This window comes from Perna viridis, chromosome 2 (genome assembly GCF_037379345.1).
Source record: "Perna viridis isolate PV_CMFRI_1.1 ecotype Kerala chromosome 2, ASM3737934v1, whole genome shotgun sequence".
Lineage (NCBI taxonomy): Eukaryota > Metazoa > Mollusca > Bivalvia > Mytilida > Mytilidae > Perna > Perna viridis.
Window position 1 is genome coordinate 23,646,082 of NC_142446.1, and position 24,667 is coordinate 23,670,748.

Genomic DNA, 24,667 nt, shown 5'->3' on the forward strand with positions numbered 1-24,667 from the left:
TAAAAATTGAGAGCATAGGTCAGAAACACTGGTAGGGTAAACGTCCTCTGCTTTTCTAGAAAAACCTGCGGAGTTTCTCATAAAAAGTCAGGTCCAGGGTAGACGAAAGAGGAAAGGAAATCTATGACACGTTGAACATTGAAAAAATATGTATCCTAACTAAGGTATTGGAGTGATTTTATGTCCTCATGTCCTCTCCGAGGTAATAAAATGTATCAGTATTACACAGGGAGTGATTCTATATCCTAACTGATATTTTATGCAATGATCCAGCTAAATACCAACACACAAAAGTATAAAATATTAAAATTTTCATTAAAATATGGTAATTTGTCACAAATTATTTCTTGTTTGATCAGCACTAGATATTTAGGCTATGGCATATTTGCATTTCCGAAGAAAAATCCGTTCCGGTAAATCGGCACAATTATTTTAAATTTGATGTTTACTCATCTGTTATCAGGCTAAAAACCACTAATTCCACTTCCCATAGGCTTCTATGCTAATTTCACAATATTCAATGGCTTCTCTGGACTTTACCTTAACTTTAACCTGCAGATGACTATATATCAGCATGATTCTACATATGTCAGCTCACAATCCTCAGAATGGCATGTGGGGTTAGCAGACTTGCAGTGCAGTACTGGTCACCGGAAGTGAAGGGTCTATAAATAGCATGGGAAATCCCAGTGTTTTCACAAGATAGGGGTATATTTAAAAATCATTATGGAGATTAGGCTTCACATCACAAGAAGCAAAATGCACCTATAAAATGTACAGAAATGTTTTTCCTTTCAGAAACTGTTTAAATTTTTTAAATAAGATGAGAACTTTTTTCACAGCACTATGAGGAACAGGGGTAATTTCTGCGTAGGACTATTTTTGCCTACGTTCCAAATGCTCATTGGTTGAATTGGTGGTCTGTAACCTATCAGCAAAATATGGTCGTAGTAACCAACAAAATGTGGCTGCAGAAACGTGTTTAGTGAAGGAAGGAAACGTGCATATTCAGGGGCGTGTCCAGGATATTTGAAAGGGGGGGCGTAGAATAAAATATTTCGCCGAGCGAAGCGAGGCGAAAAAAATTTTTGGACCTTTTTTGGCTTAAAAACATAAAATAATAGAGAATTGCACTAATGTAACGGTTCCTGACTTGGAGCATGTATATTTTATAGTTAAAGTGTCAGGGTGTGACATTTTTTATGCCGAGTTAGTGTCACACAAAACAACCAAAATTCATGTATTATACTGATTTACCTACCGTTTTGGTTGTTTAAAAAAGGTGTCCAAGACACCTTGATACGATTTTAAGGTCTTTTGACGTTTTGTTTTTGACATCGACATCTTTGCGAATTCTTTATCACATCAACAACAATGGATACTAATCGCAGAGTCGAACACGCCGGACTCCGAGAAACGAAATTTTACGGTTGATGATGACCCATCAAATTGGGGAATCAGTATAAAAAGAAATCAGAGTATGTGTTTAATTAATGAATATGATAAATTGCCATCATTCAATACAATACTAGCAGATTATAACGATAGTTTTTTTTTTTTTTTTTTTTTTTTTTAAAGGGGGGGCGTACGCCCATTACGCCCTTACCTGGACCCGCCCCTGATATTTATCGAATACTGTATAAGAAGCGTTTAGCAAAGTTTTCAGGAACACAATAATTGCATTCTTAACATCTTGACTAAAATTGACTGGACAATTGATTTCCTAGATTTTGAATTTAGCAGAACCTTAAAAAGTACTGACCAGGGAGTGTATACCTAATACAAAATGATTAAAGTCCCTGATTGTCGGCTTAATTATTCGGATTAAAAGAGTAAGCATTTATTTTCTATAACATGGTTCTGAAACATGATTTTTTTTCATTTTTATGTTAAAATGTTTACCAAATGGAAATTATGAAGTTAAGCAAAGAATATTGAACTACATGGCCGTTCCAATACACCTTTCCGTGACATTGTATTGGCTGGTTTTCAGTCACATCGCCGTAGAAGTATGGCGGCGGTTGTGTGGATTTTTCTTCTGAATCTTTTGTTGCTTTCAAGATTTGCATTCTTTTCACCTGTGCATCTTGATAAAGTTATGAATTCCGTCGATAATTTAGTAGAATATTATAGGAATAACTACCATAACCTGAATCTTGATGGTCTTTTCGGGTTAAGAGTAATTGAGGGTTAGTTTTTATGGATATTCCCAGCTGCTGTTGCAGCGAACTGGAATCCGATTACTTAACTTTAAAGTCATTTATTAATGCTTAACAAATATTTGTCCACTGTGTCATGCGGGGAAGGATATTTAAGGCCAATATCGACTTATTGTACAATTGAACTGTAAGACTATTGTTCTCCTATTTCTGTGTTGTGTTGAAAGTGGAAAACTTTTTAAAAGCTTAGACCTGTTATTAAAGAGATTGCAACTAACTGAACTCTCATATTAAGATGCGACAGGGAACAAGATCTTGTACTTACTTCACCAACAATCACAACTAGACTTTGAATGATCATAACTTTAAAAGCATTGTGAATATTGAAATAAAACCTTCAGTTTCCTATTGTGTGATATATTACTTCATGTTCACACCACATTTTAATTTACCAATAAACAAACAAAAAAATAGTATTGAAAACAAGTTACCTACCCTCACCCCACCCAATTTTACAAAAATGCAAATAATTTGAAATTAAATTCATTATTTAACTTTAACCTACAACTTTATCATAACTATTTTGTTTTTAATGTTAATTAAATAAAATTTTCAGTTTCCTATTTTTACATCTTTTGGGTGTCTGCTACAATTAATATTTCAGATTATTTAATCAAAAGGGGGAAAGGTAGTTTAATAAATGACTGGAATGGTCAGGGAATCTTGTTCTCTGTCGCATGATAATTTTATCAATAATTAAAAAATTTCTCATCACTTTAATTATAGGTTTCTGGTAAAAGCAACTGGATGGATTTTGATCAAAAGTATGCATGTTCTGTGTTCACAAAAAAACATTTTCTAGAATCAGTCCAAGGTCTGACAATATGTAATGTTCTGTCAGACTTAAAGATAATTTGAAAGTCCTGTGTATTTAAAACAATGTAACATTTACTTCAATTACATGTATGTTTTACAATGGTCCTGAACTGATGCATGAGAATCGACCAGCAAATATTTTGGTCATCGGGTTAGATATCTGCAAATAAGAATGAATGATTTGAGAGAATGATGGAAATAGTATTCAGGGGAACCAAGATTCTAGCAGAAATCAACAGAATGTAATCCAGGGACAAAGACCAGACATGAAAAACAGACAATCACAATTAAGAACATAAAGTAACTAAATAACACATACATAATGTACAAAGTAAAAAAAGTAAATGAGCAACTCATACTCCACTGAAAGCTGGGAACACGGACCAGGTGTACCGGTAGAAAAAGTTGAACATTGATATGATTTATTGATTTTAAAAACAACAAATTAAAACTTTTTTAATTTTATTTCAAAGGTTTACAGGTATGTCAAAAATCTTACCACAATCAAAGTTCAAAACTGCTGTCTCAAGAATGAATGATGTGTCCATACTTGCATTATGGTTATATATTCACTCCTTCAGTTCCATACTTGCCATAACAGTACAGATTTTGACCTCAGCTGTTGCACTATGCTGCACCCAACAAAGCATTTTATCTTGAAATTGCTGATTTGAGACTTTACTAATGCATGTTAAGTAAAAAATGAGGTGAAAAACTGTGATTTCCTATTTTTTCAGACTATAACTGAAAAAACATTGGAGTATTTTTCATGAAACTTTTGATGAATTGCATATTTGTATTTTCCTTTTGAGGTTTTTGATTAATTTCCTAGGACTTAATGAATAAAAGTGTTCGATTTTTCCATCAATTGGCATCCATCATCATCGTCGTTTACAATTTTTCAAAACTCTTTTCCTCTGATATTACTTGACTAATTAGAACCAAACATGGTACGAATGTTTCTTGGGGTATCCTGCATAGAACTGATATGGGGATTTTGATCCATTGAAAAACATGGCCACAGTTACTAAAAATAGAACGTAGGAGTCAAACAGAAGTTTTCTCATACATGTATATCTCCAAAAGCTTCTGGTTTAAATAGATTATGACTGGGTAAAAATGTTCAGCATGATTAGATCTATCTGAGGTGAAGTTTTCTTTCTTATCTGTTAAGCCATGTTGGAGTTCAACAGTTATTGCTCTTTTTTGAGGTTTTTTGTTCTTTTTAATGTTTTTAAGTTCCACATATTGTTAGCGACTTTTTGCACTAATAATTTCAGTACTGTACATTCGTATATGATATGCATAGTTATATATTACTACACCATCTTATGCTGCAGATCGGTGCCATAGAACTGTCAATTCTAGCTTCATACAAGATCAAAATGCATCTCTGAAATACCATATGTGTACATGTGTGCTATGTGTTTTTTATTTGTATAAGAACTGGAAGTTTGCATTTAAAGATGAAATGATCGGTTAGCAAATTGAACATTCTGTAGTACAGCTGAGAAACACCTGGTCTCCAAGTTGTTTTGATTGAGAAATGGTAAGGAAGTCACCCGATATTATATAGAGCATATCACAACTTTTCTTGAAGTTTGCCTTTTATTTTACATCATGTAATCTTTGAAATTTTGTTCATGCTACAATCATCACAAGAATCAAAAACCTCCAGTGATAACAGTGCTTTGGTTAATGTTATTTCTTTCAAAAATCTTCTCCTCTGAAACTACTAGACCAATTAGAACCAAATTCAGTTTGAATATTCCTTAGGGTATTCTGCATAGGTTTGATGTGGGGATTTTTGATCTGACTAAAAAACATGCTGCCATTTAAAATAGGTCAGTCAGAAGTTTTTCTCATAAGTCTCCAAAACCTGTTATGTTTAGCCAAATTCTTTCAATTGTCGAAATGATTCTTATTATAAGCCCTACAAAAGTCTTGTGTGATCATAGTTGTTGGACGACTACTTGTTAGATTTATTGCCCTTGAAGGGCAAAAAAATAATGTTTTTAGCAATTTTCAGCCAGTATCTTGAAAACTATAGTAGATAGAAAGAAACGTTAAATTGGTGAAATTATTCTCATTAAAAGTCCTACCAAAGTCTTCTTGAGACAAAATTGTTGAATAAGTCCTTGTTAGAGTTGTTGCCCTTGAAAAGCAAAATTTTAACCAGATGAGCGATTCAGGCTCCTGGGAGCCTCTTGTTGAACAGTGAACAAAATATGCTTTCAGCAGTTTAACATGAAACTGATTAATTGATAATTTTTATTGATGTAAGCTCCCATACAGTTTTGATAAATTTCAGATTTTACATTTCTCAGATTTGGATTTCAATCGTAAAAGAGGAATGAATTCCTTATTCAGTATTAGTTCGTACATTCTATCATCATGTACATTTGTATTTGGTTCCCTGCATAATTAGGGGGATAGTCAGTGCTTCACCAAAATTGGTCAATCATGAATATATTTTTTTTATTTGTTTTTGAATAAAGTTATGGTTTTACAACATCCCCTACATCACTACCTGACTAGAGTGCAATGGGGTTTGTAAACGTGTATATATTCCTCACTATATTACAGGTATATTAATTTGAAAGACTGCACTTATTATGCTTATTTACTCTAACTATCTCTCACTTGCTCAAGAGACAATCATTCCATGATGCATACATTTCAATTTAGAAAAATTTGACAATCATATAAGACATTTGAAGTGCCTAAGCAGTCAAGAACAGATGTTCTGTAGTCTCTATGCTCGATTACAAAAAGAACACAAATTTGAATATTTTATATGAATCTTGTGCAAAAACATATTTGTAGGTACAACATGATGTAAAAACATTTGGAAATTCGCAAGATAAGCATTACTACAACACTTCTTATTCAGAACAAAATATTTTTTTCAATCTGGAATTTCAGTATGTGATTCGCTTAACTATTTCAAAAAATTTTCATTGGGAAGATAGCATTTTAATTTCACTAAATGGCAATAAATAAATGGAAAATATTTATTATTAACAAGCAGTTTCAAAAATGATCACTGTGTTATCAACATTTTCTTTAATAAATTGTCACAAATCAGTAGGATACTTGATATTAAGGGGAAATATTTCACAAAGTTTTGTGTACAAGTATGTACCTTGCATTTCAGTTCTGTAAAGTTGAGGAAATTTTTCCCCACTATGTCAAATACATCACTTAGATATTTGACACCTGAGTCTTCCCACTTAATGAAGTAAGAAAAATCTTGTAACGGCACAAAATTTAAAATATCTAAGCTTAAGCACTCATGGTTTAGATAACGATAAAGCATAAAACACATCTTTCCAAAATGGATTGTTAATATTCTTCAATACTTATAACTTCCCCTTTTGTAAAGAAAAGGCTCTCAACTCCCAAGATCTTTTAATTCAATATTGAGCAAACTTTCCACTCTCCTTCTTTTCGTAAAAAGAGCCTTCTCACCCACCAAATTTTAAAATACATAATAGAAAGAATGTAGATGGACCATCTTTGATCCCCATCTTCGATGTCGGCTATGAGTGTTTTACGCTTTATCTTTTCTGTATTTCCTTCCCTTATAAAACTGTAAAAAATTCTATCTAAGTCATTAATCGAAGAATATACATGATTAGCTTAAAGGTGATGAGGGAATCACAGGCTTATGGCACAGCTCTTTGTTTATCGCACCCCCTTTTGAAGTTGGGGTTACATTGTTTATAGGAATCAGTATGTGTGACCATCTGTTTGTCTATATGTATATATCTTGTAAGCTCACTGATGCCTCTTGAACTGTCTTATTGCTTTTGATGAAACTTTTCAGGAAATTTTGGCATCAATTGTAATTATGCATGAAGCAAGATCAGACTTTTTGAAATTTGTTTTCTTTTTTCTGGACAAAGTTCAAGCATCCATGTATATTTTGCTTGACCTACAGTTTGTTCAAGATTTTTTTTTTTTATTTTAAGTCCTTCCAAATATCAATTGTATTGCATTTACAGAAGTGCCAAATATAATGTTTAGGAATAACCTAATAACATCACCATTACTCATTGGCCTGGATGGAATTATTTGATGGGTCATTTTCATCATTTTGTACATGTGTATTCCAAAGATGTGTGGTTGTTAATTGGTACATGTATTTTGCTGTTATCCTCTCTTGGCATATCATTTGTTGACTATTAGTGTATTCCTGTAGATCTTTATGAAATGGCACCACAGTGTCATACCACCACAGTGTTCTCCCTTAGATTTACAGATAGCATCCCTGAATTTCAGTATAACATCTTGCATCTAAAAGTTATAGTATAGTGTTTGTATTGGACCATATTGGAAGTTCTTTTTTGGATAGCATCGTGGTGAAAAATAGAGTATCAGGGCAATGTAAAATGATCTCTTTGAGTTGACCCAAATGGTGCCATACCCTCAAGGGAAGGCTGTGATTTATTTATTTTTTTTTTGTGATTGCCTTTCCTTATCCTTGTCAGAATGATTAACTAAATTATAAAATGAAGAAGATTCAGCGAAGGAACGATACAAATCATTAACATCTTGTCTGTTTGAATTTAATGGACTTTTATGATAGATAAGTATATTTCCCATCAATTATGTGCCAAAGCTAACTCACCTAAAGTTTTAAATTATAAAATACATATGCATTGGTTAACCCTTACCAAATCTAAATTTTTAAAGTAATTGTTACACATGTAGAAATTTATAGTAAAGACTGTTTTGCTTGACTGAAATGATTTAAATAAAATCAAGGGAACTACTTTGTCCACCCACAAAATTAAAGATTAAACTATTGACCAGAAAATCATTGAAAGAGTAATCAAGGGAACCAAGATTCTAGCAGAATTCAAAAGAATGCAATCCAGGGGCAAATACGAGACATGGCAAACAGACAAACACAACAAAGAACATGAAATAACCAAAATAATACATACAAAGGAACAAAAGTAAATGAGCAACATGGACTCCACTAAAAACTGGGAGTATGGACCTGGTGCACCGGTAGGGTAAGCGTCCTCTGCTTTTCTTGAAACACCTGCAAAGTTACTCATAAAAAATCAAGTTCAGGGTGGATGAAAGAGGAAAGGAAATCCATGACACCTTGAACAAATCAGTTTTCATGGTGCAGAAAGATACACCGTAACGATCCATGACTTCATGATGATGACCATAAAACTTCTGTAGTGATGACTTCAATCTTGTAGTGACATAACCCTGTTCCAGAAGCCTAGTTGTAAGCTTAGTTGTAAGAAGTCTAGTGCGATACAAAAAGCTCTTGCATAAGATATGAGTTATGATATGAAAACACCATATGCGGGTGCTGAAGGGATGTTGCCACAGATGAAAGGAAAGTTGACAATACAGAATGAAAAGTCATCACATTTATCGTATAGTTTAGTTCATAGTTTTCCTTTACCATCAATCTCTAACTGAAGGTCAAGGTATGAGGCTGATTTCACAATGTCTGTATAATCCTTTATCATAAAAAGTACAGTACTTGTAAAATCAGTTAAAAGGATAAAGTGTTCATGTACACTTCTATTCTTTATTTGCAGGTCATTTAGGCAGTTTGATTGAAAGATATCAAAATGGAAGCATCAGAAGTATCAACTTTACTGTAATAGACAAGTTGAAATCAATGAAAAGAGTGGCTACCACAGTCAGTAACCAGGCCATAGACTTCGTCAAGAAAGATGATGAAAAATATTTTAAGTCTATGCAGTTTTTAGTTAGAAATCCATGGACATATCATAAAGAATATCAAAAGCTACAGTTTCAACTATTGTGGGAGCCATCAGTTTTCACAAAATCAAGTGAGTAACTTGGTTCAAAAATTAGGTAATGCATTAATTTTATGTTCAGTTTCAACTAGAGTAAATAATGGTTAGTTTTCAATGAGGATTGGTATATTTTAGATTTAATTTTGGCATTGCCAAAAACATTGTTGAAAAAAAATTCTTGTACTACCCTGTCAATTAAACAGTACTTTGAATCTACTGAGTGGAATTATATGAAACTGTGCACATATGTTCCTAGGATATCTTGCACAAAAGATGTGTTTAGATTTTTTTTCTGTCCAAAAACATAGCCACTGTTACTAAAAATAGAACATAGGGGTCCAACTGTAGTTTTTCACATATATCTCCAAAATTGTTAGGTTTAGCCAAAAACTAACTGGTTAAAAGTGTTCAGCATGATGAGATCTATCTGTAAAATTATCATTTTATTTTGTGAAGCCATTTTCATGTAGGATGTATTTCCCTTTTTCGCTGTCTTTTTTTGCTATTTTTAATGTTATTTCTTTAAAAAATCTTCATCTCTAACCCTACTTGACCAATTGGATTCAAACTTGGTATGAATGTTCCTTGGTGTATCATGCACAAAAGTTCTGTTTATTTTTTTTGATCCGTCAAAAAACCTGGCTGCCATTACTAAAAATAGAACAGAGGGGTCAGACTGTAGTTTTATATATCCAAAACCATTAGGTTTAGCCAAATTCTCAATAGGATAGAAGTGTTCAGTATGATGAGATCTTTTTGTGGTAAAATTTTCATTTTAATCTGTTCAGCCATGTAATGGTCCTTATGATAAGTCCTACCAAAGTCTTCTCAGTCAAAGTCAATTGGGAGACAACGTCTTGTTAAATTTATTGCTATTGGAAGACAAAATTTTCACCAGATGAGCAATTCAGGCTCCTGGGAGCCTCTTGTTTCAACTTTTTATTTGTTCCAGAAGGGGGGTGTGGGGTATAGACCAAAACAATGAAGTTCTAGATCTTTTTTTGGAGACATTTCGGGTATCAGAACCAAAGTTGTCAACAAAAGACAACATTGAACCATTTTATATTTTTGAGTACAGTATTATTTGAAATAAATAAATGAAATTTTACTACTATTTAATAGTTGTTAAATCCATCAATGGCATTTCCTTGCTTTTCATAGTTTGTACAAAAAGACCATGATAAGCTTCTTATTTTAACTTCTTCACCTGTGTATGGTCAAATACACAATAACGGTAGTGCCAACCTGTCCAATAACAAAGGTGAAAACAATTATCACTAATCCTTTAATCGGCATGATGAACTGTTTCCAGTTGTCATATACGTACACACAAGCTTGGCAAATTAAAACATCTTTTTGGGTTTTTGATTTATCAAAATACCCTATGTCGCCGGTTCATGGCTTGAACTTCCCTACTGTTTAAGAACACTACACAAAAATATAGTCTAAATGTAATTAATTTTCACTGGAATCCATTTATCTCAATATGGTCTTCTGCTGATGATTTCTCACTTCCCAATGCACGTTTTATACAGAAACTAGGTTTTTCATTGATCTCCCTTGCCAAGATTCGGGTGCGTGGTTTACACAAATCCATGGAATACACAAAAGAATACTGTATATACTGTAAAGAATTTGCAACAGTGCATATCAAATATGCTAAACCTTAAAAAAAAAAACAAATTAAAACTGATATACTGTGAAAGTACTATTATTCGTGGGGTACCAATTTTTGTGGTTTTCATGGGTAGGCTCAACCACAAAATTTGGTTCCCAAAGAACCATTGCCATTGATGTGTTTACTGAAAACCTCAAAACCAATTGTGTTTTTTCCCTAATCCACAAAAATTGGTATCCTCAAATTAAAGTACTTTCACTGTAGCTTATGTGGAAAATAAATGAATACATAGCTCATCATAATATAGAAAAAAATAATTATAAAACAGGGTTATTGCATTTATATTAGTGAATATTGTCCTAATCTGATATTATATTGCATGTGCTTGTAACTGCAATATACTCTGTTAGTGATGATATAACGAGAATAGTTAAGGTGTATATAATGGAGCCAACACATATCATCATAGTCAGTTTCAGAAGGCTTCAGTTTTTTTCTAATATAATATAGCTTTCATACAATTACTAGAATATAAATATATATTGCACAATTGACTGTGGAAATTAATAAGCAAATAATTATTAATTTATAATAAATCACATATTAATACATGTACATGTAGATATTTTCTAGCCAGAACTTTGATCTTGTTTCGCCTGCATTTCTACCATTTTGGTTTTTATACGCCCATTGAAGAAATGTCATACTAATGTCTGTCTGTGTTAACATGTCACTCCATAAGTGAGAACCACTTGTTCAGTAAACTTCAAAACTTTACACAATTGTTTGTTATGAAGATCTAATAGTCTGTATACATTCATTATTTAATTGTTAGAGTTATGGGACTTTTTCATATTTTATGGGGTTTTATTTCACATGTTGCACTGTAACATGAGAACCACTTGTTCATTAAATTTCCAGCCTTACACGAGTTTACGTTAGTCTGTATAGTCTTTGGAGAAAATCCCAGTTTCAATTTCCAAGTAATGAGACTTCATTTGAGAAAAAGGGAAAGGGTCAAGATTTTAAATGTTATCCCATATATTGTAAATGGCATGTTCAGTGTACTTCAAACTATGCAGTTATTTTTTACAATTTGTTTGAAGATCTGTATACATTTTGTTGAAATTACTTTGAAACATTTACAGTTGTTTGTTGCAAATGTTTGAAGTTCTGTTTGCACTGTTATTTGTTACAATTTGTTATACAGTGAAGTAACCTCAAAGTGTTGCAATTGTTTGAAGGTCTGTATTCAGTATGGGGAGATCCCTATTTTTCCTTTTTGACTTTTTAATATTTTTAAGGTTATTTTTGTCACATGTTGCACTATAATTCACTTATGGAAACAAGGGTATTATATAGGGCTGTTGTTTGTTCATTTTGTGTTATTTTTAGATTATAGAAAAACTTTAAAAAATGAATTAGATGTTGTTGAAAATACATGTACTGGAATGGATTGATGTAATTATATTTTACTCAAAACTATGTATGAAATCACAGATGTATTTATAGCCATTTCTTTAGAACTGGAAAAAAAATTTTTTAGGTTGTAATTCACACTTCAGGAAATAGGTGCCAAAAATGGCTCCCAAAAGAAGCATTTCATGATGTTTGGACAATGACTTTACATTGAAATTGTACCACAAGGTGTCTTACCACAAAAGGAAGCCTGACAATGATTTTTAAGGTTGTAACTCAAACTGTTGAGAAAATTTTTTTTCTTGATATATTAACAGTAACTTTCTTTGAATGTCATACCACAAAAGGAAGGCTTGGATTGATTTTAGCGATTAATGACTCTTAACTGTATTGAGGGCCAAAGAGGGCACAGAAACAATCCTTTTTATGATGTTGGGACAATAACTTGACTATAAATGAATGGATTTTTTAAAAATTGTATTACAAGGTGCCACACCCGAAAATGATTGCTGGGATTTAATTTGGGTGTTGTGACTTGAACTGATATGGAATGAATCTCAGAAGTGAGCAGAAATAAGCACTTTCCTGATGTGATAAAAATAGTGAAAGTGAATGGATCTCTTTGAGTGGTACCAAAGGTGCCATACCCATGAAAGAAGACTGGGATTGATTTTTGCAGTTGTGCTTATTTTGGAATAAGAGTTACTGCAATTCTGATCAATCTTAATTTCCTGTGTCAAATATTTAATTGCAACCAAAATTCAGAGCTGTATCAAGCTTGAATAGTGTGTCCATACTTCTCCATCTGTGCAGTCATATATTGTATCAAGCTGCATCCTGTGTTGCATTTTATTGTGGTTAAAATTTCTATGGTCTTTTTTTAATTCTCAAATGCAAAAAACAACCTCTGTCATGAATAAAAATTATGGAAAAAAATTAATTAGCATTGTTGCAGAATATACCTACTCGTCCATGTATGGAGTTGTATGTACATGTATTCAAAATGTACTTTATATTACAACAGTATTTGCATTTGAACTTTTCATTTTATTCTATTGATAAAAGAAAGATTTACAAATAGTAACAGGCACATTGCTCAAAGGTATATGAAACAATGATTTTTGTATTGTCTAGTGAAATTAGATGAAGGTTCCTCAGACGACTGTATGATGGAGATAATGGGGTACCAGTCATCTCAGAAGAAGTGTGGTGTCAGTCATTTCTGTCAGGAATTAATGACTAGTAAAGGAATGACTGGTTATGGTATTACACATCAGTTACTGTGGAGCATGCTAGCAGAACAGGTATATACACATTAATACATTTAGGATGTACCATGTTTTCAGGACTATAAGTCGATAGTTTTTTTTTTCAGCAAAGTGTCAGCCTTGACTTATCTTTTATTTCGAATTATATAACGATAAGGTAGCTATAAAATACAACTTTAAAATCTTGTCATGTGGTCTATTCCAGCCTAGCAAGGATAACCAGAGAAAGGAAGATCATACATATTTCTCAAAAACATCTTTTTCTGGCATCTTGGTCTGCATCAACTGTTAAATTGAGATAGTTATATTTCACAAATTTTCTTTAATTGATATGAAAGGTTATTTACTATTAATATCTTAGACAAGTCGAGAATTCTGAATATTGAGTCATTTTGTGGATGTTTGCCTGAAAATAAGAATTTTACTGAAAATGTATTAAGGCCTTAATTTGACGCTTTTTTTATATGATTTTATATCAAAGTTATTTTAATCTTTCAAAAATAGCATTCTTTGTAGATTTGTTATTCTTTGTAATATTTAACTGGACATTTGCAGATTCATCATGTAGGTTGACTTTTTTATTTATTTATATATATTCTTGTTTTCTTGATTTTTATGTAAAAAACTGAGAAGCACAGGTTTCTTTCATGTGTGATACACTTGCCATTTGTAGTGTGAATTTACAAAGTTTGGCTTTGGTTCTGGGATGTGTTTCATTTGAATAAATTAGCATGGGTAGTTTTTACTTTTTTAATGAATTTTGTCCATTTTTAGGTCACCTGGCTTAAAAGGCTATGTGAACTTTTGTCATCACTTGGCATTTGTTGTCGCATGTCATCCGTCATTAACTTTTTTTTTTTAAATCTTTTTCTCTGAAACCATTTTACAGAATTTAATAAAACTTGATGACAATCATCTTGGGCATGTCAACTCCCAAAATTGCATTCATTATGGTCCCTTGCCGAAAAACATGGCTGCTGTTACTAAAAATAGAACATAGGGGGTATCACCATATATTTTTGGTTATATCACAAAAACTATGACAAATAAAGAAATTTGAGACATCGTAGGCGCTTTGGCTTGAAAAGATCTATCTGACCTGAAAATTACAAAACTGACAGTTATTGCCTACTATTAAGAAAACAAATGCAAATTAATGATTAAGGTAAATTGTTCAGTATTTCAAATTCAACATCTATTTTGGTGGATATTTCAGAAAAATCTGTTGACCCATCTTGGAGTTATGGTTCTTGAAAGTGTTGTTTTTTTTTGGTTTTTTTTATTAGTTTTTGCTTATTATTCAGAAGATGAAAGTAGATTGATGATAATTGTAAATTGATAAAATGTTCAGTATTTTAAAATCTATTTTTGATACAAATTGCATCAAAAATAGATACTGATTATCATTAATCATTTTAATTATTTTCCATGATTTTGCCTGTTGTTAACAAAACAATCGCAGATGATTAATGTAAATTTTAAAAATATGTATGTAAAAAGTATGTAAAGATCTATGATTTGTGATAATTTGGGAAAAATCTGTTGATTGCATTTTTCAGTGATTTTTTTTGCACTTTTAGCATGTTATTCAGTTAACAATTTACATAAGTATAATGATGATAAATGTTTAAATGTTCAGTATCATGACAAATATCATTTGTGCAAATTTGGTCAAAGGTGTTTGACCATTTTTAGGTTTGCATGTATTCAACTTTTTAAAGCTATTGAACCAGGTGAGTGATTCAGGCTCTTGAAAGCCTCTTGTTCAAATTTTACCACATTTGATTAATATATTCAAACACATTTTGGGCAATTGTTTAATTGTCTGGTCAGAAAATTATAGTGTCAAGCATTTAATCACAATCCAAATTCAGAGCAGTACAAAAATGTATCAAGTTTGATGCCGTGACCAAACCTGTTCAAACAGTTTCAGTTTATACCCCCTTCACATACAAGAATCTTTCTTACAAATCCTCACAAATAATAAATTCCTAGTCATACTCAAGCATTCGTAGTTAACTTGTCAGCATCCATAAATAAATCTTCGAAGAGAAGACTATGTTATTATGGTAGTCATGAATATCGAAACTAATTTGTTAAAAGTTCATGAAAATTAAATTTAAAAAAAATTCTCAACAATATCTTTTGTATTTGTAAATTGATAAAAAAAAATCCACAATGGTTATTTAGGTTACAGACCACCAATTCAACCAATAAGCATTTGGAACGTACGCAAAAATAGTCCTACGCAGAAATTACCCCTGTTCCTCATAGTGCTGTGAAAAAAGTTCTCATCTTATTTAAAAAATTTAAACAGTTTCTGAAAGGAAAAACATTTCTGTACATTTTATAGGTGCATTTTGCTTCTTGTGATGTGAAGCCTAATCTCCATAATGATTTTTAAATATACCCCTATCTTGTGAAAACACTGGGATTTCCCATGCTATTTATAGACCCTTCACTTCCGGTGACCAGTACTGCACTGCAAGTCTGCTAACCCCACATGCCATTCTGAGGATTGTGAGCTGACATATGTAGAATCATGCTGATATATAGTCCTCTGCAGGTTAAAGTTAAGGTAAAGTCCAGAGAAGCCATTGAATATTGTGAAATTAGCATAGAAGCCTATGGAAAGTGGAATTAGTGGTTTATAGCCTTTATCATAAACTGTTATTGTAAACACATCACATTCATTCTTAGTAAATTGTAAAGTGATTGTTCATATTTGTAACCCATTGTAAAGCACTTGCAAATCACTCATAAAAGTGGCTTATTCACAATGTTTCTTGTTAATTATATGAATCTTGTGAATATTGGAGATTTGTAAGGTTTCGTAAGAAAAAATTGTGTATGTGAAGGGGGTTTTAACTCTGTAAAGCTGGGCTATGCAAAACATTTAATCTATGAAAGTAAATAAACATTAAAAAATATAAGACTATTGTAACCTGTAAGAGGATGAATTTGAATGTATTTATGTTTTTAGAAAATGAATTTGCCGTTTACACACTTTTCAGCTGGGATTTATTTTTCTTCAAGATGTGAGCTTTAAACAGATTTTGTTTTTGTTAAAGATACAAAACTAGTTAAAGATCCTTACTCAGATTAACTTCCATTCAGATTAAGTTCTCAGTGTTTCTAAAGTCAAGGGCTTAATTAATATAAATTACTGTTTTCATCATCTATGAAGGGGATATTATTGAACTTTGGAAATTATTAAGTTGAAAGGATTAACAAAAAAATTCTTATGTATTTATTACCATTGATGACAAGTGTACGTGTAATTAGCCTAGTAATATATAATAATTATTATATAGATAGCAATGTTTTAACAAATGTTCCCCCTTTAATAAATTTCGATAATTCACACTGTGGAATAAATTTGGTTATTCACTCTCTGACTTTCTCTTGCCAAAACGTCACAACTTTTGATATCAATCTGCCAATCACAGAATTTAAAATTAATGATGAAACTATCGATAAATTATTTTAAAAAAAGCTATATAATAAAAAGGGTAATCATTTGGTTACAGTTAATAACCAAAATATGATCAATCGTGCCAAGAATGCTTGGGGATTTAAGTTCCACTCATTCGTTAAATCTAGGCATTCTTCGGCAGTCATGGTGATATTTTGGTAATTCACGCTTTCCAATTAATTATCCTATTATTATTTTGTTACACTTGTTAGTCACTATGTATGTGTGTTATGTGTAACAATCTTGATTCTTTCATTGTTCCTACCATGATAGTTCCTATAATTTGTTCTGTTTATAACAGTACTTACATATATAATACCCTGATATGTATTTTTTGGTTCAGTATGAGGCCAGATTTATTTTAAATTCTTATTTTTAATATAATTTTTTTTTTAATATTTTGAGTGGGGTGGGGGAAATGCAAAAAATCTATAAAAGCATTATTCTAGACAAGTTAGCAGTACAAAGCAAAAAAGACAATTTAAATTTTTTGGTGAGTGAGGATTAAAAAAGTCCATATCATCACCAGCTCAACTAAATCTTATTGACACATATTTTGGACCATGAATTAGAGGTCAAGTTTGATTATGATGTATATTGTACAGATATTTATCCTTTAGAAATAATAACACATCTCTAAAGTAAGGAACAAAGGGTAAAAATTTATCATCTTTACTGTTTTGATCACTATGGTGCATTTTCCGACATGCTGGATGAATTCAGTGACTAAAAAAAGAATTACACTTTTGATTTATTCAACTTTTAAAAAATGGTTGAGTAATCTCATAATACAGCCTTACTTCTGGGTGCATCTGTCAGACTTTTACCATTGACAGCCTGAATGTTTTTTTTAGTAAGCCAAAAAGATCAATTAAAATCAATGAGAGACTATTACAGAAAAAATTGTACAATATACATGTAACATACTTTTTGGACTAGAAGTCAATATTTTTTTCAGCAAGTATACTTTATGCCAGGTATAAAATATACATTTTTATATTTTGTGTCATAATTTTTCATATTTACAAAATCCTTAGTATAATTAGTTTAGAAATACATGATTCATACTTTCAATAAAAAAAAAAAATATTTTCATATGATTTTGAAAGCCTGTATAATTTTAAAAATATGAAGTCTTTAAAGGTTATGTCTAATTGCATGTACCTTGTATGTTAATATTTGTAGCCATTGAATTTTACCATTGTTAATACATGTATTTGCAGGCTGGATGTGCTGGTGCTTTGTCTGATTTGTTTATATCTAGTGGTAAAGGCAAGCCAGAATACATACAGTTAGAATTATGTACTAATAACTATTTAGAGATGATGCAAATTGTCCATGGAACATTAAAAGGACTAATTGTACCAAGATTTCAAGACTTGTTTATGGAACAACGTAAGTTGGTTATAAAATTGAGTTCTGTCAAAATACATACAAAAAGGGAGATCATTTTTTGGAAAGTTTTGTGTTGTCTCTGATGTGCAAAAGTTAGAAAATAAGTTGCCCTTGAAGGGTTTTTCCGTGTAAGTTGTAAAAGATTCAATGTATGAGAATCATATATTGCTGGATATTGTTTTGAGTTTTTAATTTCATCATAATATTCAATGAACCTTTGCAAGTTAGTTATTTTTGTTGAAATTAGACAACAAGAGAAGATAACAAGGAGTAACAAAATTTTATAATTTACATGTATGAAATCTTTTTGTCTTTGTCAGCTACAGTGAAAGCAGGTCAATTAGTCGCTCCATTTAGTTTGTTCATTTATCCATCATGCTTTGGGGACACCTACTTTTTATGAAGTATTGTTCCAATATTATTTAAAAAAATGAACAGTGTTGATATGCATATTGAAGATGTGCACCCCAAATTATTGAGAAACCTGTTATTTATTCTTACATCTTAGCAACTTTGTTCATTGTATGTTGAGTACCAACTCTGTGTAATTTGTAGAACCAATATCATTCAAGCTTTGCACAATGTTTATGTACATATTGAAAATGTGCATCTTTTATAATGAAGAAATTTTTCTAATATTAAACATGAAATCTGTTGAACTTCATCATTTTTTCAACAGTATATGCTATTATCATAATTAAAATATATGTAATTTGTGTGTACCCACTCTATAGTTTTTTTAACTTCCTTACTATTTATAAAAAATATTTATGCACTGACAACCATGTAACCCAGTCCAAACATGTTATCTTGTTCTATTATGGGAAATAGACTAATCAAATGGTTCCATTTTTACTTTTTTTATACAATTGCAAAATATTGCAGCCATATTATTATGATGTTGTTTGTAGTGTAGTTGTCTTTTTTATTTATTTTTTTTTTTGCCTCTGTGTTATAACTTCAGTTGTAGTGAACCAAAAGTCATGATATTTTTATATTTCAATCAGTATTGGAATATTTCTCCCTGTATTATGAGTAACAAAGGGTCAAAAGGTCAAAGGGGCCAAAAGTGTCATTTTTTGAAAGATTGTTTCTTTTAAATTTTCATCTAATTTTAATGTCATAAATATTGTAAATTGTTCTTATTTGCAAAGGCTTTTACAAGTATGCTAGTGAATTTACTCTAATTATTAATGAAAGCACATTGAACGCAAAACATTTTGCTTAAATTAAAATTTCAAAATATTGTGCGGTGTTGTATCAAAACCAGTTACTGTGTCCATAATGGACTGTATGTTTAAGTGTGTCAAAAACAATTACTGTGTCCACACTTGCCCAAAGTGAACTAAGTTCAACTTGTTGCAGTCATACATATAAGATGTAATAAAAGGAATTTCATTTGGACTATATTTTTGTGTAGTGTTCAGAGGAGAGAGTAATCAAGGCAACCAAGGTTCTAGTGGTAATCAATAGAATGTAATCCAGGGACAAAGACCAGACATAGAAAACAGACATGCACAACAAAGAACATTAAGTAACTAGAATAATACATACAAAGTAACAAAAGCATATGAGCAATTGAAAACTTGGAGCATGGACCAGGTGCACCGGTAGGGTAAACGTCCTCTGCTTTTCTAGAAATGCCTGCCGAGTTGCTCATAAAAAGTCAAGTCCAGGATAAAGGCTTTTTATTGATTTTTATTGTAAGATAAATTGTAAATATAACTGCACCATTAACAGATAACTATAAATGAATGATGTTGTCTTGCCTCAAATAATATGTTTTTGCTTGGTTTTTTTTCAGAGTTTATTTGTCCTAGTCTAGGTTTTTATCAGTTTTTGTCAGATGACTTTCTTAACCAGATCTTATCTTGGCAAAAAGATGTTGGTTGTTTTGGAACAATGAAACGACCAAAAACTCAGAAATTGCTTCAAACACAATTATTTGAAGGTTATGAATATGAAGACGATTTTCAAGATCTGAAATTTGATAGTCTGTTAAAAAATAATAACTCTGGATCGAACAAGAATAGTTATACCATTCAGCCACCATCATTGAGTTTAGTGACAGAGACTAACAAAAGACTGGGTAATGTCCATATGACTAGCAATGTTGTAATGCAGAAGGGAACAGATTTAGTACATAGAACAAGTAACAAAGTTTTAAATACATTTTCTCAAGGTAGCGGCTTTAAGGTTACCAGTCCACCAAAAGTGAAGGCAGGTCTAAGAAGACTTCTAGTAGAAAAACTTCTAAATGGTATGTTATATTTCTTTTTTTTTCTTACATTTAAAAGACTGCACATGGTATACAAACAGCCCAAGTTGACATGTATGAGTCCCTGTTTACAGTAAAATCTTTTACTAGGTGATGGAGGAAAGGTATCCATTTATTCGTACTGAAATAGATGCAGTTTTAATAATAAAATATTGGTGATGCAATCATACATATATATGTATTTTAAAAGGTATTTTATGAATTATGTATGTACCAGGGTATGATAGTTCCTATCTTGAGACCCAATAATCATAATATTTGAAATTTGGCCAAAACATGAAAGTCAATTCATAAATTATATTTCTGTTTTCGCAGTATTACATTTGATTTAGGTTGTGTGTTCTTTCCCACTACCTGGCACAAAGCATTTATGAGAGAGACATTTTAGCTGGAGCTAGAAGGTGCTCTTAGAAGTGGAATTGTTTCCTGACATAGGTTTCGTTTGTCAAGCAGATTGTTGGGAAGGGTTGCTACAGTTATTAAGAACAAGATTTTGATTGACAAATATTGCTCAGCTTTTATTAGCTCAACTGGACCAAAGGTCCCAGTGAGCTTATGTCATCACATTACATTTGTCATTAGTCATGTGTCGTCCATCATCTATAAACTTTGTACATTTTGCTCAACTACATGAAAATCCTTTGATTAATTTAACCAAACTGGGCAAAAATGAATTATGCAAGACTTTCTACAAAAGGTACACTTTTTGTTACATTTGATCTAACAAGATGGCCTCCAGATGCTATCTGCTTTGGCCAGCTTTCTAAGATCAATTCCTCTGAAACCACAGGTGCCAATGTTTCGAAACACTATGGGTTTGATGAGCTACAAAAGATCCGTTTTTGTGTGGCTCAGATGGCTCAATGGATGACTGCAGCCACCAAAAGTTTTCATTGAAACCCTATGGGGGAAACACATTTTGACCTACTCCAGTATATCTCTACTTCTATTGAGCCAATGGTGACCAATCTTTGCAGAAATAATGAAAGCGACAAATTTAACATGTAATAAAATTTTAGTTCAGCCTGATTAAATAAGATGGCTGCCAGAAACTACTTAAGATTCTGAAGCCTATTTTCTGTGATCAACTCCACTGAAATGCCAATGTTTTCATAGGTTTGATAACCTCAGTGCTCTCCACAAACTACTCACTTTTTGTGTGGCTCAGGTGGTTCAGTTGGTGGCTGCAGCCTCTCAAAGTTAACATTGTCACCCTATGGGGAAACAAATTTTGGTCTATATCTCTGCCTTAAGGCGGTTAAGTGGATGGCAGGATTGATATAGGTATAGGAAACTCTGTTTAACTGTTCAAATTATATGACCATATGTCAAATTCTCCAGGTGAGCTATTCAGGCTCTTTAGAGCCTCTAGTTTCCATAATTAAGTCATGTAAAAATATTTATGCCAGAATTTTATTGAATTTTACAAGATAAGATTCCATTTTTTAATTTTTTTTTTAGATGGATGTTTAGCTCATAAGACTGCCGTTGCAGCTGGTGCATTAATGGTTTATTTGAGATACCTTATACTTCCTGGTCCTAAAACACTGGCAGAAAATACACAGGAGATGCTTCAGCAAAGGAGATTGCTGAATATTAAAGATTTTGGTGCTGTCAAACATGAAAACGGTGGTAATCCAATCAAATCTGGGCTTCAACAAAAGGGTCATGCAATGAACAATAATGTGTTAGCTGCTCAGATTAATGACAAAGATGATGATTACTATGCAGATGACAATGAAGAGAATGAAGAGGAGGAGGAAGATAAGGGTGGTAATAAAAATGTTCAGTTTGATGAGAACCAGAACAATGATAATAATGATGGAAATGATGATGATGATAACGAATATGAGGGTGATTATGATGAGAACAAAGAGGATTCAAAAAAGAACCTCCATGTTAAAAATCTGGCTGACAATGATAATCCAAAGCCAGATGATACTGATTATACATACTATGATGATAAAAATAAACATGATGACTATACCAATGATGAATATGACGAAAAGGATGAAAAAGACAGCATTAAAGATAGTTCTGGTGGTACCTTAAAGGTTAAACTAATTCATGAGTCAAAGACTGGTGAGACTTATCACCAAAGTAACTTACAATCACCTAGTGGGGTATTTATCATTGTTACATTGACTATGATTGTTTTACTCATATTAATGTATCGATTTTTGAAAAAAAGAAGAGTTCATATAAGGTATAACTATAAATCATTTAATAGAGTATAAATAATGTTATTTCTTGTCTTAAGGACCACATCAGAAATGTAGGAGGGAATATAGAATGAAAAATCAATTCATTTGGAGAAAGGGGATGAATAAAAGTCTTGGCATTTTTAAAAGTCTTTAAAAATTAAGGTTTTTTTTTAAATGTAGGGCTGTTATATAAAAGAGAGTCCCTGTATAGTGGAGTCCACTTAATCGCATACCTGTTAATTGCCTACTCCTGATAATTACATGGAAACTCAAAAAACAACATTTCCCATCTTATCCACTTGAAAAAGTCCCCTTATTTGCTTAACATAAGACCAAAAATTAGCAAATTGCATACATTACATATTTTTCAAGCAGTACTAATAAATGTACCTAAATGGCTAAAACAACTAGACATCATTTGCGAAAAACCTCAGTTTTCTAAAGAACTATGTTCTACAACATTTTCTCTTTCTTTTGACTAGACACTATGGAAGGAATCTAATTAGACATGATAAAAAGAATATGCCTACTTAATAATTTTTGTTAATTGTATATTTTTTTTTCTTACAAATAGGTTATGTGATTAACAGGAATCCACTGACATTCTATACCCAAATACCTCTATACATGTGTATTTCTCAACTAAGATTTTTATGTGCATACAATTAAAATTTTTATTATAGATAATCTACATTATATTTTCTGATTTTGATGTGGTCCCTTAATTTTTTTTATCCATTTGAATGAAATCCACTGTTTTACTTTAATTTTATACTCATTACATTGGTTTGTTGCTAAGTTCAAATTATAAGGATCTCTCCGAGATAATTTAAAAGTTATTCTGGTTTATGTCTTAAGCTACACCATTCTAAGCATAGAAAACTACCAAACCAGTACCAGAATGTTAAAAAACCACTGAGGTAGTTCTAAGTAAAATTATTTCTTGGTTCTCAGAACCCCCATTAGCCCTTTATTGGTGCCTCATTATCCCATTTTAGTTGCAATATCAATCAATCAAAACAAAACCAAATCATATCCTATCAAATTATCCTTTCACAAAGTGGCTATTGTATATTGTGTTACTCTTGTTCATCATTCTGTCCCATGGTAACAAACAGATTTCTGGACTTTTTTCTAACTTGCAGATTTTTACCTGATTTTTTTTCGGTATTAGGGCAGAGCTTTAAAAGGTGATAGATGGGTTTCGGTTTCAACTGCTTCATTTATTTTTTATACATCTGTGTTTGGGATGTATTATGGTATACTGGCGTTCATTAATATGAAGAATACCATAGTAGAATGTATGTTTTTATGAAAGCCGCTCTCTTTTTACTTTACATTGGTTTAAAAACTTTTGTGTATTTCATTTCTGAATGATGGGACTTTAAAATAGCAAAGAAAGAGACATGCTTTTCTTGTGCTTGGGTTTGGGGTAACTGCAAATTTCTGATTGCTTAAAACTCAACTTTTATGGGAAAAAAGTATCATTATCACTATTGAGCTTTAAAGTTCTGTGACTTAAAATGTAAATGAAATTGTTGATGGTAATAAGAATTACCTTATCTGTCTATACAACCATCAGTACGTCTGTCCATACATCTCCTCAAAACTGCTCAGTGGATTAAAAACTAATTAAGGTATGATGTCTAGATGTACACAAAGAAAGATAATTATTGTCTCATTCCTGCTAGGAAAGATAATAAAACACATGGGTTAACACTGTTATAGACCAAGAGAAGCAAGAAGTATTGGGTGATCTTGCTTACAGTATTTCTATTTCAGTTTGTTATATTCACATCATTTGCAAAAAAAAACATAAACAAAAAAAACAAAAAAAAACAGCAGCATCTTTGAGTTGAATTGATTAAAAAACAGTGAAATTGCTGCATAATTTGATAGAGATTATGATCAAATGATCAAATTTGAAAATATTCTGAAATGAATGTATTTCATGCTATTATAACACATATGCTGCATTCTTTATCAATATACATACAATGCACCTCCACCTGCACCAAAGCCTTTACTGGTCTGTTCCTTATTAGAGCCATAGACAAATTCAAATACCTGGTACTATTTCAATAAGTTGAAAATGGCCTTACGTTGTAGTTGGAATGAAGAGGAACTAATTCTTAGAATAAAAGTTTCCTAATGAATGCTGGAGCTTGAATGAATCA

The 24,667-nt window shown here is 31.8% G+C and overlaps 1 protein-coding gene across 1 annotated transcript; it reads left to right on the top strand.

The window, feature by feature from the left end:
* The first annotated feature begins 1,997 nt into the window (after positions 1-1,997).
* Positions 1,998-23,841, top strand: LOC148624149 (uncharacterized). The gene is made up of 6 exons (XM_088566685.1): positions 1,998-2,189; positions 8,609-8,866; positions 13,005-13,174; positions 17,837-18,008; positions 19,813-20,268; positions 21,748-23,841. Exons 1-6 carry the CDS (start codon positions 2,012-2,014, stop codon positions 22,521-22,523), a joined length of 2,010 nt encoding a protein of 669 aa, XP_088422811.1. The 5' UTR covers positions 1,998-2,011; the 3' UTR covers positions 22,524-23,841.
* Positions 23,842-24,667: the final 826 nt, after the last annotated feature.